General features: G+C 43.3%; 1 protein-coding gene across 1 annotated transcript in view; it reads left to right on the forward strand.

Moving 5' to 3' along the window:
* Positions 1 to 16,663, forward strand: part of RASSF6 (Ras association domain family member 6) — a 41,277-nt gene extending 24,614 nt beyond the window's left edge. The window contains exons 4-12 of the mRNA XM_073340369.2: positions 220 to 298; positions 1,888 to 2,039; positions 4,665 to 4,756; positions 5,196 to 5,386; positions 8,656 to 8,757; positions 11,011 to 11,062; positions 11,677 to 11,795; positions 11,887 to 11,984; positions 13,692 to 16,663. Of these exons, the coding sequence (XP_073196470.1) occupies positions 220 to 298; positions 1,888 to 2,039; positions 4,665 to 4,756; positions 5,196 to 5,386; positions 8,656 to 8,757; positions 11,011 to 11,062; positions 11,677 to 11,795; positions 11,887 to 11,984; positions 13,692 to 13,767 (961 nt within the window). The 3' untranslated portion in view covers positions 13,768 to 16,663. The remainder of the gene's footprint in view (positions 1 to 219; positions 299 to 1,887; positions 2,040 to 4,664; positions 4,757 to 5,195; positions 5,387 to 8,655; positions 8,758 to 11,010; positions 11,063 to 11,676; positions 11,796 to 11,886; positions 11,985 to 13,691) is intronic.
* The last annotated feature ends 2,070 nt before the right edge of the window (positions 16,664 to 18,733 follow it).

The following is an 18,733-nucleotide window of genomic DNA, read 5'->3' on the forward strand; positions in this document are numbered from 1 at the left end:
TAAAATTGGCTGCCACCAGAATTCATGGCCTGATTTTTCAGAGGTGCTGATTGCCCCACAATTACCACTGACGCCGGTGCAATTGTAGAAGCTGAGTGCTCCTGAAATCTAAATACGGATTTAGAAGTGTAACAATATTTGAAAATGTTGACCTTGACATCTGGATTTTATGGTACTAGAGAGATTTTTAAATAGTCTCATTGTGTTCTCTTCTTCTAGGGATCAACTTAACTCTTTACTGAAGACGTATAACTATTTTTATGCTGACCAAGAGAATCTGCAGCTCTCCTGTAATCAAGTAAGGAATGTGAGCAAACAGAACTGTCTATTTGAAAAGCACAGCAGGAGGAGGTGCTAACGAGTTCTTGGTACATACTGCAGGTGAACTGTGGAACATGGGATTTCAGATACCTTAGGAGTGCATTAGTGGCACATTAATGTATAAGATGGAGTGTGCGTCTTCAGTTATAACATGAGTCTTTACAATATAAAAAAGCAAGCATGACAGCCAAATTCTACAGTCCCATTCTTCAAGAGTGGTGGAGCACTGAAAGTTACAGATCGAGGTTAGGTGAGTCATGAAAAGGGGAGGAGTTATTGACTCAGCAGCAGGAGCTCCCTGCCACTCCACTCTTTAGATCCCAGGGAGTCCTACTCGGAGAGCTTGACAAGGATCCAGAATCATCAGCTGAGGGAAGTAGGGTTGTGCCAGGACTCTCTGTACCTCCCCCAACCCAAGGGAGGAAATTGCATGGTCATTGGTGCTCAAGTTTGCTGTAACTCTTTCAGCATCCTCCTCAACACAGGGAAACCCCCAATAGGCCTCTGGGGTGGTAAACACCCATTTTTTCATGGTTTGTATGTATAAAAGCATCTTCTGTATTTTCCACAGTATGCATCCGATGAAGTGAGCTGTAGCTCACGAAAGCTTATGCTCAAATAAATTGGTTAGTCTCTAAGGTGCCACAAGTACTCCTTTTCTTTTTGCGAATACAGACTAACACGGCTGTTACTCTGAAAGCAGTCAGGGTAGATCTTGGTAGCACAATCCTGGCATGGGCCATAGGGGCCAGGGGCTGGTGTGGAGGCAAGGGACCTCTGAGTGAATGGGTCTTGTTTCTGGTGTGTCCCCCAAGATCCCCTGGTTTCGAGGTCTGACTCACTTATCCTCTTCCACAGTGGAGAGCCTCCACTCTTCTGCCTTCACGGGAACACATGGGGCCCTCAGAGAAATAACCCTGGGAAAATAATCTGTGAAGGGGGAGCATATGGGCTTCTCAATCTGTACTCTGTCAAAACTCCGTGAAGTCATTAAGAATTTTGTCACAGTAAGGGCGCTACGCAAGGACAACAGGATTTTGGCCTGATGCAAGCCCACTAATATCAGTGAGTATTGGAGTGGGCCCTTTCCCCTCAATTTACAACGTAGCCCTGCAGTGTGGTCCGCAATCCACTCCATGATTGCAAAATCCAGGCCAGGACTTAAGCAGACCCTTTTTGGGGACACACCAGCCCGGACTTGGTTCCTCAGTCAGTGAGCTAGAGTGCCAGGGTTGTCTATATCCACACAGCAAAGCTCTACCTGGGCTCTCCTACCCAAGCTAGCTTGAATCCAAGCTTGGGGTGGGTAAGAGTAGCAGTGAAGACAGTGCACCAGGCGTTTCAGGGTGGGATAGTGAGTCAAGTACGTACCCAGGGTCTGTGCCGGGCTTGTGCTAACCAGAGGCTACCCCTTGCTGATACCTTCAATAAAATGCACTTGTCCTGCTGGCTTCACCATCTGACAGGCGGGACTTGGCTCTTAGTTTCAACTGTTTCCTGCAACTTCACATGGAACCTGGTTCCCTGGGCCCGTCATAACACTGCACTCCTGGATTTTTTTTTCAGCCAGAAGGCAGCAAACCAGTTATCGAAGGAATCCTGGCTATTTTTTGGGGAGTACGTTGTCCCATCTGGTTAAAAATCCAAGATGAGAAGCAAATTCCACCTTTTGTGACTCTGAAGTCGCCGGAGCTTGTGGGTTTGTTCCCTAGTAAAAGGTAATATATTAACTTCTGTAAGCCTTATGCAGGCTGATGTTCCCACAGTCCAACTGTGAAGATAAAACAAAGATGACATTTGCACACCAGATTCTGTGAAGGCTCTGCCTGTCTTTTGCCTGGTGGAAACCTGTGCAAGGTTTCATTTGTTGCTTGTTTGGCCTTGTGGCAGCTTCTGCAATGCAGAAAGCAGACACTTTAATATCATGAATCCAGGCTTTAAAGTGGGATTTAAAAGTAGTTCCAAAAATCAATGACCTAAAGGACCCAATCTCCTATATGAGCTACTTGCATACCTGAGATGGGGAACTCCGCGCATGAATTCCCACTGTATTCTGCCGTTATGGTCGGGGAATGGCACATTTGCTTCCCTCCCCTTGAACCAGCAGATCCCCTGAGACAAGTGAAAGTTGTGTGCTTCCTCCTGAACCCTAAGCAGGAGCATCGCTGCTAGGGAATCCTCCTCCATCCTCAACCCCTGAAGGGCCCCTTTGGGTGAAAGCCGACTGAATCAGCATTAATTTAACCCACTAATGTCCCACAAGTTTCAGGGTGATGAAATCACAGAGATTGTCTGTCCCTGCCTCCAGGGCATAATTCTCAAATACAGCTGAGCAACCTGATTTCAATAATTTACCTGATGACACTGCCTACAATGCCATATGGCCCATCTGTGACTGCTAGCAGCAGATATCCCCAACAGCCGGAGCTGGAGCACTAAATGGAAAGGGTTCTGAGTTACTACAGAGAATTCTTTCCCAGGTGCCTGGCTGGTGGGCCTTGCCCACATGCTCAGGGTTCAACTCATCGCCATATTTGGGGTAAGGAAGGAATTTTCCCCCAGGTCACATTGGCAGAGACCCTGTTTTCTTTTGTTTTTTTGCCTTCCTCTGTAGCATGGGGCACGGGTCACTTGCAGGTTTAACCTAGTGCAAATAATGGATTCTCTGTAACTTGAAGTCTTTAAATCATGATTTGAGGACTTCAGTAACTCAGCCAGAGGTTAGGGGTCTATTACAGGTATGGATGGGTGAGGTTCTGTGGCCTGCAATGTGCAGGAAGTCAGACTAGGTGATATGATGGACCCTCAAAGTCTATGAGCTGAAATCCAAAACAGGATTTTTTGTTTGATTTTTTTAGATAAAACACCAAGGTCACGGAAGTCATGGATTCTGTGGCTTTCCATGACTTCTGCAGTGGCCGGTGCTGGCTCAGTGGCTGCCCTGGGACAGCTGCAGCTGTTTGGGTGTGGGAGGGGGCTCAGGGCTGGGGCAGGGGGTAGGGTGCAGCGCGGCACTTACCACCCACCGGCATGTCCCTGAAGCTCCTAGGTAGAGGGGCAAAAGGGCTCCGCGCTCTGCCCATGCCTGCAGGTGCCACCCCCAAATCTTTCATGGCTGCGGTTCCATTGGCAGGAGCAGCACACACAGGCCCCTGGCTGCCCCTCCCCTAGGAGCTGCAGGGACACATGGAGCCAGGTGGGGAGCCTGCGAGCCCTGCCAATTCTCTTCTCTCCCCCCCGGCCCCCAAAAGGACCAGTGCAGGTCCTGGGCCATGCACTGCTGCGTGCCACCCCCACCCCGCCTAGCACCAGCAGGGCTCCCAGGCCACCCCCCAGCAGCCTGGTTCGCTCCCGCAGAACACCTGCGGCCCCGCGGCTGAAGTTTTAGTTAGGAGTATATAGTGAAAGTCATGGACAAGTAATGGGCCATGAACTTCTGTTTACTGACTGTGACCTGTCCATGACTTTTACTAAAAATACCCGTGACTAAAACATAGCCTTAAGTATGAGCCATCCACTTGATGATATGATCAGATTATTCTTCAAATATAGTTTCTGACATGTTTGCCATTATTTGTTGCAATATATTTTCATGCAAGTTGTTTACTGCAGTACTTGATCAGTGCTGTAGTTGGTCAAAGACTATTTGTCAAATAATTTAATGAATAAAGGAATTATTTATACAGAGGAAGTTGGGGCTTGTGGTTAAGGTACTTCATGGCACTTAGGAGAGCTTGGTTCCCACTGGGCCACAGATTTCCTGTGTGACCTTGGACAAGTCTCTTATTATTGTTTTATTTATATTATCACAGTGTCTAGGAGCCCTAGTCATGGATCAGCACCCCATTGTGCTAGGAGTACAGATCTCTCTGTGGATCAGTTCCCCATCTGTAAAATGGAGGTAATGAGGCCTCATTGGCCGGTTTTGTCTATACAGAGTATAAGCTCTTCAAAGCAGGAACTGTCTCATACTATGTCTCTGCACAGTGTCTAGATCATTGGGACTTTCATCTCAGTTGGGACCTCTACATGTAACTATAAAACCAATAATAATAAAGTTAGAATAATTTGTCTCATTTTTTCCGTAGTTGCCCTGTTCCACTTAGGCTGATGAGCAACTTGTGGTGCCCTTGGTCCCACAATTCATGTTTAGTAAAACATGATATTGTGATGTGCTAAAGTTGCCTACTTTATACAATCAAATGAAAGACTCTAACATGATGTTTACAGTTCTGAACAGGAACGGCCATCTGTTACGTGATGCTTGGCTGGAGCCTAAACTGAATTCACCTCAATTAAAAAAGAGTATCAACCTGTAAATATATGCTTGATCCCTGTTTCAGGGGGATGATGCGCTGGGGAGAAGTTCATAATCTCCATCACATTAGCGAAGAGACACCAAGTTCTTCAGTAGAACCCCCAAACCATGAGAAAGGTCAGTGTTCTTCATATATTCATCAGAAAGTCCTCTGATGTGATACAACTGATGACAAACTGTAGCCCTGTCTGTGGGGAGGAGTAATACGAGACATCTTGGGATATTTAGACCCTGCTTGAATACACTATAATACATAGTAGTGATGGCAATACACCTGCTCATTACCTATATAGCAATCAGCCCATAATAATGAATTATGCTGTCTCTACGGAGATTATCCCCACAGACTCAATGGAATGACATACTGTTACTGGTGGCCAGTTCAAACAGCCGATAACTCTGACTGCTTTATGAACACTACAAACCATTATACCTTCGTACCAGCATCACCTATTGGCAAACAGCTATAGAAATGATGCTGCAAGCAGCACTGGGCTGTACTAAAAGGGAGGTGAAGTAGCTCTACACTGTGCTGATGATGTTTTATTTTGTCCAGGTTGCTCCTCTTATGAGAGCAGCACCCTGAAGCCTAGGAGTGTGCAGGAGCTCAACTCCCTGACCCCTCACAGAACCAGAACCATGAGTGATGCTGCACAAGTGAGGAAAAGGGAAAATTCCCCCACAATAGCAAGAAAAGACGTGGAAACACACAGGTTCTCCATTAATGGGCATTTCTACAACTACGAGGTGTGAACGCTCTCCTGTGCTAAAAGTTACTGTGAATGCGGCAGAGAACTGATGGGGTGAAATGCAACGATTTGTTTAAGGCTTGATTCTGCCTTAACCACCATCAGGTGAAGTGTGGCATGAGAACCCAGCAGCCCAAGCCCCCAGAGAGCTCCCGCACAGTGCGCTTGGCCATGTCTGCTGCACCGTGCTTAAGGAGGGAGCAGTGTCCTCCCCCCTCTGTGTCTGGCAAGCTCGACTGGCTGGTAAAAAGGGGGCATGGAGTCATGGCTCTGCCCACCCCCCATCCCTCCTTGCCCTGCTCCCAGCACCTAATACTGCTAGGGATGCTGTATGCCCTGGTCTGTGTCTATGTCAGAGAAGGCAGGCCACAGAAGTGTGCCTTGCCCTTGGAAGAGAGGTTTGGGATGGTCCTTCATTCCTGCGGGATTTTGTTCGGCAGCCTTGGACCAGCCCCCAGGCAAGCTCTGTCTCCTGCAGAGGCAAGCGTTAGCCTTATGGCAAATGATTCCATTGTGCCTGAGAGGCGAGACTGTCGCCTTCACTCCCAGAGCTTTAACCGATCTTTTAGCTATCCTGGGCCCAAACCATTGAGAGCCTTGAAGCAAAGGGCCAAGACTTTGAACCTGACTCAGTAGCCTCTGGGAAGCCAGCGTAGAGAGCAGGGAACTATGCATCTTTACTGCGATTCTGGACAGTACCTATACAATGGTCACTCCTTGTACTGGTACCGCCCTGCCCTCTTAGAGGGGCCCTGGCTCCCTTATGCATATCCACAAGGGCTGAACAGAATCTTTCCCAGGTGTGTTTGCTCACTGGGATAGCCCCCTGAGATACATCTCCCAGTTTTACAAGGTCGACGGCAGTCATGGGACTTATTCCAACATGCAGTAATTCAGCATTGTCTCACCAATTGTAATTGTTGTATACGACCTTAAAATGTTTGGTTTTTTTTAACGTTTTACTCTTGTTTTTCACCTCATTAATTTTTTTACCCGACATTAATTTAAGGTCTATTATCATAGGTTGTGACATGACAGGTACATTTGCTTCAGTTTCCTCTTTCAGAGTCCCCAATAAATCCACTTCAGGCTCACTTTATTAAATAATACCCCTGCTTGGGGCCAGTTTATTACCAAAACACAATTCATTGATTCCTCAACAAAAATCCCAAGAGCAGTCCATTTCCCATATCCCCCAAACCTGGTCCTTTCAACCCCGCTCTCCCCAGCAAGTGTCCTGCCAGTCTCTCTGCTGGAAGTCCTTCCATAGCACAGTCCAGTGTCTTCCTCTTCTGCCACCCCTAGGCTCCTCATTGGCCCTCTTCTGCCTGGATGGCTAGCCCAGCCCTTCCAGCTGGAGCCCAACCCCGCTCTTCCCAGCAGGAACCCCCACAGCCCCTCTGCTGGGATATCATCTTTACCAGGAGAGTGTCCCTCACTCTCCTGGGTCCTCTCACTGTTCCCCGGGTCCAGCTCTCCAACCTGGAGACATCAGTGGGTAATCCCCTCTGGTGCTCCCCTTGCCTTTCAGTCCTCTCCAGCCCTGGTGCTCTGGCTTGGGGAGGTCAGCTGATAAACCCCTCTTGCTGATTTCCTTCCTTCAGGCATCTTCCCCCAGGAAACACCTTCTGGCTCTGGCAACTGTCAGCTTTCCCTTTTCCTGACCTCACTCGGCAGCTCTGATTCACCCTGTCTCTCTCTCACTGGGTGTCTCCAACTCACCAGGTCTTGCTCTCATCCTGGTCTCTTTTGTCTAGCTGCCCTGATCTGTTATAGTCCCAGGTGCTGCCCTACCCTTTTAATTGGCCATATTGGGAGCCCCTGCTCTGGCCCACAGGCTCTGGACCTATTTCATTCCCCGGGGCCAGGCACACTGTGACAATCTTTACATACAACAAGGTTATAACCATAGTCTTTGGCCCTACTGAACTAAGCTACTACACTTCAACCTCTCTGGTCACTCAATTTCAGACCTAAAAGTCACAATTCTCCAACAACAAAAACTTCAAAAACAGACTCCAATGAGAAACTGCAGAAGTGGAATTAATTTGCAAACTGGACACCATTAAATTAGGCTTGAATAAAGACTGGGAGTGGATGGGTCATTACACAAAGTAAAAACTATTTCCCCGTGCTAATTTTCCCCCTACTGTTACTCACACCTTCTTGTCAACTGTTTGAAATTTGAAATCCTGATTATCACTACAAAAGTTTTTTTTTTAAACCTGCTGATAATAGCCCACCTTAATTGATTGGTTTCATTACAGTTGGTATGGCAACACCCATTTTTTCATGTTCTGTGTATAGATATCTTCCTACTGTATTTTCCACTGCATGCATCTGATGAAGTGGGGTTTAGCCCATGAAAGCTTATGCTCAAATAAATGTGTTAGTCTCTAAGGGCAGGTCTTAACTACCCACCGGATAGTGGGTAGTGATCGATCTATCAGGGATTGATTTATCGCATCTCATCTAGACGTGATAAATTGATCCCCAAATGCGCTCCCCGTCGACTCCAGAGCTCCAGCTCACAAGAGGCAGAAGCGGAGTCGACAGGGGAGCAGCAGCGATCGACTCGCCACCATCCTCATGGCCAGGTAAGTAGACCTAAGATACGCTGACTTCAGCTACTCTATTCGCGTAGCTGAAGTTGCGTATCTTAGGTACCCCCCGCTTCCCCCGTGTAGAACAGGGCTAAGGTGCCACAAGTACCCCTCGTTCTTTTTGCTGATACAGACTAACATGGCTACCCCTCTGAAACCTGAGCCAAATTCAGCACTCATATGTGCTGGGAAAATGCAGACTAGCTTCATTAAAATCAGTGGAATGACCCCCAGAGTTAGTGATATAACTGAGATCAGAATTTTGGCCTATTGTTTTTAGTGCTAAGAAATAAAAACTATAACATAGGATTTTGCAGTAGAAATGCTATCATAGGTATAACTATAGTAGCTCAGAATATCTTCATAATATTCTCATTAATTCTCATTATATTCTTTCTTCCTTCCTTTATAAGAAGCTAGAAAAAAAACAAGAACCACGCATTGCATAAGTCTGTTCACAGAAATATGTCACACTGAAAAAAATTGGGACTATTTACTGCTTTTAAAATATGCATAAGTAGATTTCAAGGAGCAGACAATTTCAAGCAAAGAAAGAATAATATACACATGTTGCATGACACGATGCATCATATTGTCCCAGATCAATTTTAAACCAGTGTGTTTTCATCAAATATCACATTTTGTTGTTGCTCTTGGTTTTTAGACATCCGTTTTCACTCCAGCCTTTGGATCAGAAACTAAAATAAGAATAAACAGTAACATGAAAACAGGAGAGGTGATTGAGCAACTACTACAGAAATTTAAGGTAATTCTCTTTGTGTATGCGCGCACACAAAAATTGAATTCTGGAAAAGATAACCAGAATATAGAAATGCCTTCTGTCGCCGACTGTATCAAAGGACAGAAATATTAAGGAGACTTGCCACAAACAGAAAGTGTAGCAAACAAAGTGTGCTATTGCCACTTTTAAGGATGAAGGTAGGTTTTATTTTCCTTAGGCTTCATATGTGCTTTGAGACTAATGGCAAGTGTTTGATGCGGTCGTTACTCTAGTTTCCAGAGCAGGAGAAACTAGAGAATGACTTCATTAGAACTACATTTATGGGAAGGAAAGCTGCACTATTCTTCAGCTTTTCCTAGCGAATGACTTCATTATCACCACATTTACAGTAAGGAAAGCTAATCTATTGCTTAATGCACATGCCCATGTCTCCCTCTAGTGACAGGCCCTCACAAACATGATTTGCTTATAATTCGTGGCAGTTCATTAGCCCACGCCAGTCAGGCTACAAAATGTATTTTGAAAACTCTTTTTTACTTAAATCTGGATATGTTTATCAGTCAAAGACAAACTGATTTGACTTAAATGTCACAATTCACTCTCTCCAGTAGCAAAAGAGGCTCAATTCTTGGTATAACTAATAGTGCCTCCTGAATCTGCCTTGTTACTATGGCAACCTACCATCCAGGATTCACTTTATAAGGGTGTTGCTGTGGTAACCACTGTTTGGTGCAGTCATAGCAGGATTGTAGCAGTTAAACCCACGCTGCAGGGGGTTGCAGAGGGAAGGGATGGGGCTTACACCCTGTGCCTTCCCAGCCTCAGCCCCCACGGGGCAGGCCCCGTGCATGGGGAGCCAACAGTAGCAACTCCAGCTGCCTGGTCTGCTTGCTGCTGTTTCCATATGAACAAGGTAAGCTTTTAATAGCTATTACATTGGGCGGGGTGGAAATAAATATTTTGTGATTTGTGCCTCACCTGCAAAAAAAAAAAAAAAAAAAAACGGTCACCAGGTTCCCCAGCTTACAGCAAAAGAAGTTTTCCTTCAGCTCAAGTGGCAAGACCTGTGTTTCAGTGAGGAAGGTCCCATGTTCAAACCTCACTGATAAAATATGGCATCTGGATGTATGCAGCCAAGGAACATCACAGGAGCAGAAAGGCTATTAAAAACAGGCTGCAATGATCTTTTATTCTAGCGTGATTAGAATAATCCTTCCTTTGGAAGTGATGAATTTGCCCTACTGTCTTCAGTCAAAACTCTCATACGTTTTCATAACTAACATGTGCCACTAGCCCCATGCCCAGAGCTTCTCTTATACTTGAGTGTTACATAAAATATTGCCAAAAGAACAGTTCTAAATTACGGAAAATAATCACCTATCTGCAGTTCTTGCCATTTCAGAATCACTTTATACTGGAGATAATTAATAACAACAACAATAATAGTGCCTAGCTTTTATATAGTGCGTTAGAGCTTTCTAATCTGACCTCACTGCTGTACAGCACCCTTAAGTGAGAAGTCAGTGAAATGCAGTGGAACATGATGTGAAATAAAATGCTAAAAGGAGAATGTGGACTTTTATGAATAATACCCATAACTAATGGGACTACCGTTTCTGAAGACACCCAACAGAGACTAAATCATGAGTTAGATGTAAAAAGGACTGAGAATTTCGTAGTGTTATTCAGGCAAATAGGTGGTAGTAAATCCAAATTCTCTACTGCGGTGTCTGTACAGCTGGTAAATCTGATTGTCACAAAAATATTTGTATGGAGTATTACAGTGTTTCCAGGGAAACAAGGGAGTAGTGATCCATTACTTTTTTGTGAGATGATCTACTGTGGTGATCCATTACTCTTCTGGAAAGTACAATGGTAGTTATATTAATGACATGGTAGCTGGGGGCAAAGGGAAGGAAAATGGTACCTTAGTGTGAAACCTTATCCAAAGTCCAGATAGGGTGACGAGATGTCCCAGTTTTATAGGGACAGTCCCGATATTTGGGTTTTTTTTTATATGGGCTCCTATTATCCCCCACCCCACCCCGTCCCAATTTTTCACACTTGCTCTCTGGTCACCCTAAGTCCAGAATGTTTAAGGGGGCCACCCCTACTAATTTTTCTATCTACTGTCAGTACTGACAGCCCACTGTGAGTTAAGACCACAAATTTCAGGTGCATCCCTCATATCTGTTGACAGTTTAATGATGGGGAAATGTAGCATATGTGAACCCTGCCATTCAGTGCATTGAGTCAAGTTTGGTTTTTCTTTGTCAGATTGAAAACAGTCCACAAGAATTTGCACTTTATATCATCCACGCATCAGGAGGTAAATAAAACAGTTTGCTTCTCTGTGGCTCCACGGCTGATTAGACTTCCAATGGGCTTTGGAGGCTGCTCATATCGCACACAAAAGGGATAAGCGTTGGAGTCTTACCTGTGCTCTGCCAATTGGGGATTGCGTTGGTCTAAAAACATTCGTGAAGACCTGGTGCAGTCTCTCAGTGGAAAACGGAACTTAATTTATTCATCATATACTTTGTATATCTAACGTGTGTCAAGTTAACTTTGTTATTTTAGGAAAAGCAAAAATAGGCTTAAGAACCTAATTTTAGATAAAATGCTGCTCTAATTTACAATCTGTGAAACCCCACTGAACACTTTGCCTAAATATAAGTTTAGGGCCCTAATTTAGGTGCCTGGTTTGGAAATTTTGTCCTGAGATCCGTAGGACCATATGCTCCCATCGATCTGCATGTGGCACTCCCATTTATGTTAATGACATTTGTGTGTGTTAAATAAGAGCAGTGCATGTCCAAAGTATGAAAGTAGTATGTCTAAGCAAAGAATTGGCCATACTATTTGAGTTAGATATTAGTTACTGCTGCTGTATGTTGTGCCAAAAATGAACATGCATATCAATTCATTTGTTTTCATTCCCAGAAAAGAAAAGGCTCAAGAACACAGACACTCCACTGCTGGAGAGACTTTTACAGGGTCCCTCAGAAAAGATTGCCCAATTTTTTCTCATGGACAAGAATGCAGAAGAAGTTACCAGTGATGTATGTGATCCTCCTCGTTCTGCATATTTCCCAATACTCTTCCCATTTAACACACCTCACTGATGTGCATTTCTTGTGGTCCCCACAATAGGTTGCTCAGTACCTTAAATTTCATGTTCCTCTTCTGGAATCCTTTCTGCACAAACTAGATGAAGAAGAAGAACGGGAGATTCAACAGACAATTGCAAAGTAAGTAGGAGTAAACGAGGTAGGTTTGCTTTATTTGTTTGCAGTCTGAGAAAATACACTGCTTTCAAAGTCATTGGTAGGTGCTACAAGGTAGCACCTAGATACAGCGTGGTGCTATATTGTGGCTAGCTCTGCACAGGTGTACAAAAATAGACAGAGGGCGCAAGTAGCCTTTCTCATTCCTCTGGCACACCTGCCAAGTAGGAACCACAGTCTCACTGATTCCCATCCCAGTGTGCAAGACCTGTGGATGTCTTCCACTGACAGCCACACTGGGCCCACTGGCCAGCAGAGCGTGCACACTGCACCCTTTAAATGATGTTGCAGCTCCCATTTAGATTGCACAGCCTCAGTGCTCCCAGAGATATTCTTGCTAAATCCATCAGAATGCCTCCAGGGACTGCCACTGGGCAGGAGCACATCTGCATCACACCCACACCCAAACTCCGGGGCTGTGGCTGTAAATGCAAGAACAAATCCTGTAGTATTTGCATAGCACTTAGCAATGATTTGCTAATGAGAAGAAGGGAGGGTCAGTGGTGAGGGTGCTAGCTTGGCATTCAGAAGACCCAGGTTCAGTTGCCTGCTCACCCACCCCCTCAGTTCTCCAGTTGTAAAAGGAGAATTGTAGTGCTCCCCTTTTGAGGATAAATGTATTAAAGCAGAGATACCTGGACTGAGGCTCGGGAGCTGCAAATGGCTCTTTAATGTGTCTCCTCTGGCTCTTTGCAGAATATGATATTAAAACACTGTGTGATTTAATTATTAACCAATAAGGATGCTTTTACTATGTTATTAACCAATTGTAGTTGATAAAAATATAATACTTGGTCAGTCATTTTGCTGTGAGAATAATACATGTATATACATAAACTAAATATTTCCCCGTTATACGGTTTAAATATGAATAGTGCTATAGTAAATGAACCAACGAATTCACATGACTGTGGCTCTTTTGGGTACTGTTGATCACTAATTTGGCTCCTGAACCACTGAGATCTGAGTATCACTGTATTAATGATTGTGATCAGAGACTATAGTAACCCTGATCTGGATAGATCTATAACTCAACACCCCTTAAAAATTCTCTTCAGCTAGCTGACATGAACTTTCCTGATGCCAGCCAGGGACAGACCACAGTCATGGGCACTTTAGAAATGCAGATCAATAGCTAAGGCTAGGTCTACACTGGCAATGGAACGACAAAATGTTTGTCTTTCAGAGGTGTTTAAAACCCCCCTTTGCCAACGACAGACGCCAGCATGCACAGCGCTTTGTCGGCAGGGGTGCTCTCCTGCCGACAACGCAAACGCTGCTCGTTGGGGGTGAAAGTTTTTTGTCGGCAGGAGAGCCAGCAAACAGCGACTACGCTGCGCAGTTTTTAGCGACACAGCTGTAGCAACACAGTCATGTCACCAAAAGCTGTGTGGTGTAGACAGAGCCTAAACATGTAAAGGACTTGTCACTGAAGTCAACAGAGGTATGTCAGTTTAAACCAGCTGATGATCTGGCCAAAACAAACAGGACAGGGAATCTAGAAAAATTCAGGCCTTTTCTAACAACAAAGTTGCCATTTTCCATCAGAATTTTTTTCTGATGAAAAATTTCTGACCCATTCAAATATTGAACTGAACATTTGGGGTGAATTTCTGCATAGTTCAGTATGTTTTGAAATGATTGCACTCTCTCTCTCTCTCTTTACTGCAGATACGTTAGGGAGAAGGCTATTATACGTCAGCACCTTGACAGTAAAACAGTAATAAAAACGGAGACTACCGTATAATGTCACAGCCTGCAGCTGATAAAACACTTCCTGTAAGCCAAAGGAGACTTAATTTTATATCCTTTATATCCTTGGAAATATTGAGAATGTGACATCTATAGCACATGGGCCTGTCAAGTGGGGTGGGGTGTGTTGCTGGTGACTGTGCATCTGGGATTGAAAAGAAACTCCACTGCAATCTGAATGGGAATTAAGAAGAGCTGATAAAAACCGTATTGTTCTCTAGCATGGGCACTGCACATTCTGAAAACTTGTGTAACTAAAACTTCAGAAAGGAGAAAAGCCAATTAAAAGGGCACAACTTTGAAACCTGTCCACTTGCACCCCACTAGCCAGAGCATTGTGAAGATAGATAAATATCGTAATCCCCCAGATGGCGTAAGAATCATACAGAAAATAGTCATCAGCTGTCTTTGTTTGAGAGAGATTGTTTAGTCTGAGTCTGGGGGTACTCATTAATGGATCTAGGGCCAAATTTACAAAGGTATTTAGGCACGTAAGCAGGTGAGGTAGCTAAATCCCATTGAAAGTCAATGGAAGGTAGGCGCCTAAGTCCCTTACCTTTGTAAATCAGACCTTTAGTGTTTTAGCTTGAATAATAAGATCTGAAAAAGACTCTTCCCCTCATGCTTTGTATTTAATCAATTGATTAAAAATAAGAGATAAATTTTTCACTTGAAACTCCTTTTTAAGTCACGGTGTAATGAGCTCTCTCTAAACATTGTTACAATTGATCAGTTTCTTCAAGACCCCACAGAGGTATTTTCTTTTGGCTAAGAAACAGATTACTTTCCTATTTCCTTTTTCCTTCTTCTTGTTTAGAGGCTATGGGGGGCTCTGTTCAGCAGGCAAAAATATGTGCAGGCAGTACGATCCCAATGAGTACTGGTGGGGCAGACTAGCATAATTCAACCATGTCCCTGAGGATGCAGGGCTCAGGCATTGTGGGGCCACAGCGCAGAGTCTGTATCAGTCTCTTCCTTAATATCATTCACTTGGATCACGCATCCCAAGCATTTTGCTAAGGCCAAACTTGCCAAGTTGTAAATAAAGCCCATATAAGTCATATGAATAACTCACTGCCCCCTGTTATCATGCTGTGTTTGCCTTTTGTCTTGTGGTTTCTATGTCCCATGCTGAGCTGTCACGTACTTATACAGGATAAATTACACAGGACAAACACTGAGGGGTTGCTTTACCATAATGCACAATATGCTGCTGGAGAACATAGCGGAATAAATTACACAAATACAAATACCAACTTTATTCTTGCCTGAGATATTGTAACTTGGATGGTGTGTCAAAAACGAAAAGCACCTGTGTTAATGGGAATTATTATTTGTTATCAGCAACTAGTTTATTTTAATGTACAGCTTCTTGTAACTCTGCCTGTGCACTTTTTATTAAGGTGCTTATTTTTTGGCTAAAACCATTCAGCAGTCAAGAATACTTAGTATTAAATATCTCAAAGCTAGAACTGTCAATTCCTTAAGCCAATAAATGCAGCTGCAGTATTTGAAAAGTTTCATTGCCAAGCCTTAAAAAATGGGAAATGTGAGCCAAAAGGTTTAGGCTTGTAAAGGGTAGGCCACATTTCAATAAAGTCTGCACCAGTTTACGGTTTTGGGTCAGAACCAAGTAAATTAAATGATTGTGTGGTTTCCACCCAAAACCAAGCACAAGTTACAGTTTTAGCTGACAGGTTTCAGAGTAGCAGCCGTGTTAGTCTGTATTCGCAAAAAGAAAAGGAGGACTTGTGGCACCTGAGAGACCAACCCATTTATTAGAGCATGAGCTTGCGTGAGCTACGGCTCACTTCATCGGCTGCACATTGCGTTTTCAGTTCGCTTGAAGATATAGTGTAACCTTTGGCACTGGGTAGATGGAACTACAACATACTGAGGTATTATTGTATTAATGTAACTGGAGTACAAGCCTTCTGACTGATTAGCAATTATACAATTTATTTTATTGTTTTCATCTTAATACAAAAAGGTATTTTTTTGTAACTCTGGTCTCTCTCAATGGTTGGCAATGTATCCAGTGCATAATATGTTTGAATAAATTCTAATGAGTTTTATGTAGAATGGCCTATGGAATTCAGCCTAGTAACTGTTGAGTAGTGATTTATGAATACAGAGTATGAAAATGTTGACATATTAAAATATGAATAACTCAATGACCTTGCTGAGACGTAAAAACTCATCAATGTACAGGTCATATGGGAAATGGCTGGGAACATATCAGGTCTGGTCCCGCAATACCTACATACACACAGTTCTTAATTTAGCAAAGCACTTTAGCATTTGCTTGACTTTAAGTAAGTGCTTAAATCCATTGGCTTTCATTGTTTAACCAAATCAGGCCTAAGTAGAGGGGAGTTTTGCATGTACATAAAAGCTGCAAAATTGGTCCCACTGGAATGTAAATGGCTAGTTTTAAGGTACTTTAAATCTAATAGGTCTGTTTTCAGATAAAATAATCCCATTCCAGTGGATAAATTGAGAGTAAAAGTTAGACCTTACAAAGGTTATCATGGAGGAAAACAGGCTCATATCCAATTATCCTTATTACATTTAAAGTAATGCCTCAATTAAGGGGAAAACTAGCCTATTTACATGGACCTTGGCCACCCTCTCATTGTGCATGTTGTTCCAAGTGACAGATTTATCTTCCATTTGGTGCTGCAAGATCACGAGCAGATGCAGCCCATGCTTTCATTCTTGTTAGGGCTGATGTGAGAAAAAGGCTGTAGAAATACAGCCCCTCAGAATGACCCTATCAAGTTACACTCCTGTATGTTGGGGCATATGTATCATTTTCAGAAATCCCAGTACTTAGCTTTAATGTGCTGTTCCTGCTTGGCAATGAGCCTTTAAAAATATAGTTACTTTTATGTCTGTTTTATTTCTACTCTGTCAAACTCGTCAATGCGTGAAATACAAATGAAAAGTAAAAGAGGTAAGTGTTCTAAAAAAACAAGACTAAGATATACGGCGAAGACTTCAAAAATATAAGAAACCAGAAAAGAAAAAAATTGGCTGTGATTCAGTAAAGAAATGAAACACACGCTTTAATTTTAAGAGTAAGTGCCACTGACTGATGAGACTGAAAGGCAAGTACATCCTTTAAGTGTGGTGTCGTCTGATTGAATCCCTTCCCCTTTCCTTCGTCTGTGTGTTGTGTATATGTAGGTTGTAAGTTATTCAGGGCAAGGGCCTGTCTTCCCAGGTTTGTAGAGTGTCTAACACTTTTGGGCATTATAAAAATACCTATGAAGCCTGGCATGGCCCTGGATAGATTTTCTGCAGTGTCTCCATGACCTGAACTGTTAAAGAAACAAAATTACCAGTTTGTAATGGTACCAACCATTTGCAAACATGGCAACGATTTTGTAGAAAATTGTTTGAGTGATTGTCCAATGTGATGAATCAACTGGCCAGGACAAGGGAAGAGTTTATTCAAAGCTTTATTCATCACTGAATGAAAGGCAGCAATGAGAGATGAAAGTAAGAGCAGAATTGCCTTTGTTTCTTTGAATCAGAGAACTATGACAGTGACAACTAATAAGAAAGCAAGCAAATACAGTAAACAGGGCAGAGATTAACTTTATCTCCATCTTCTTCACAGGTGAGCTATGAAAAATGAGAAAAGAGTTACTTACAGTGGTAAACAAGAAAGTGACTTTCTATTTTTGGTAGTGATAAATCACTTTAAATGAGCCACATTAAATCTGAACATCTAGGTATATCTGTTTGCAAACCTTTGTGAGGAAGGATCTTCTTTTAGAGATATTTGTCTTTTGGTATTTGACGGCATCACATACCCTCTGTTCATTTATATGGATAAACAGGAATGCCAAAACAGCCCCTGTTACAAGTTACAGCAACCTCAGGGAGGTTTCCAGGGAGCCACTCTGCTGCAGGGGTTTGCCAGAGTGTAGCACATTCCAACTCTGCGTCCAACATATCCTTCATCGGCCTTTATAGCAGCCTTTTGCTCTACATCTGTTCAGGATGCCCAACAAGACAGTCTTCAGGTGCCTTAAGGCAGCTTTCTAGTTCCCCTTGTGCTGTTATAGCATCATGTGCATTAGCAAGTTCAAGTAGTGAATGTCTATACTGTACTTTCAACAAAGTGCTATTAAAATGCTAAGTTAATCTATGATGATGATTATTATGCAGTGACACACAGGGTATTAACAGGGGCTAAGGGGCTGGCCCTTACACACTATGAATCAATGGAATCTACAGTTACATTAGCTTAGCTAAAAATTATAACGGCTTTCAATTCTTATGCTGCACAGAATAAACCTGGAACAAGAAGAAGCCCAACCTCCATGATACCGGGGCCTTGTCTAAACATAGAAGTTGCACCAGTTTAATTTAAATCGTTTTTCTACTCAGTTTAGTTAAACTGATGCAAAACACTGTGTGGACACTCTTAATTTGGATCTGAGTAGCTTACTTCAGCTCATTTTCCCTGTCCCTAATCATTCTGAGCTAAATTTGATGTAAGCCAGGTGTCTATCAATTTAAAGAGTGTCCACATGGCCTTTTGCACCAACTGAATTAAATTGATTCTAAAAAACACACCTTTAGTTCAACCGATGCAATGTTGTGTCTAGAGTGGGCTTAGTGTTCCACAGCTGGCCAGATGCATTATGGGGAGTTTATACCTATCTTTGAGGCAGGTAGCATAGGTCATTGCAGGAGACTAGATAGCGGATTAATTATTAGGGGTAGAGCCTCACTTGGTGTGAATTGTCACAGCTCCACTGACTTCCACAGAGCTATGGCAAATTACAGCAGCTGAGAATCTGCTCCTTAGTCTCTTCCACCACGGCAATTCATAAGTTCCAAAGCACCCTTCATGGAAATTGGGAATAGACAGTCTCACTATTAAAATACTGTTACTCCTTTATGTAATTCAGAACATATTTCCCACTGCGGTTACCTGTGGTGTT

The sequence above is a fragment of the Lepidochelys kempii genome, chromosome 4 (genome assembly GCF_965140285.1).
Source record: "Lepidochelys kempii isolate rLepKem1 chromosome 4, rLepKem1.hap1, whole genome shotgun sequence".
Lineage (NCBI taxonomy): Eukaryota > Metazoa > Chordata > Testudines > Cheloniidae > Lepidochelys > Lepidochelys kempii.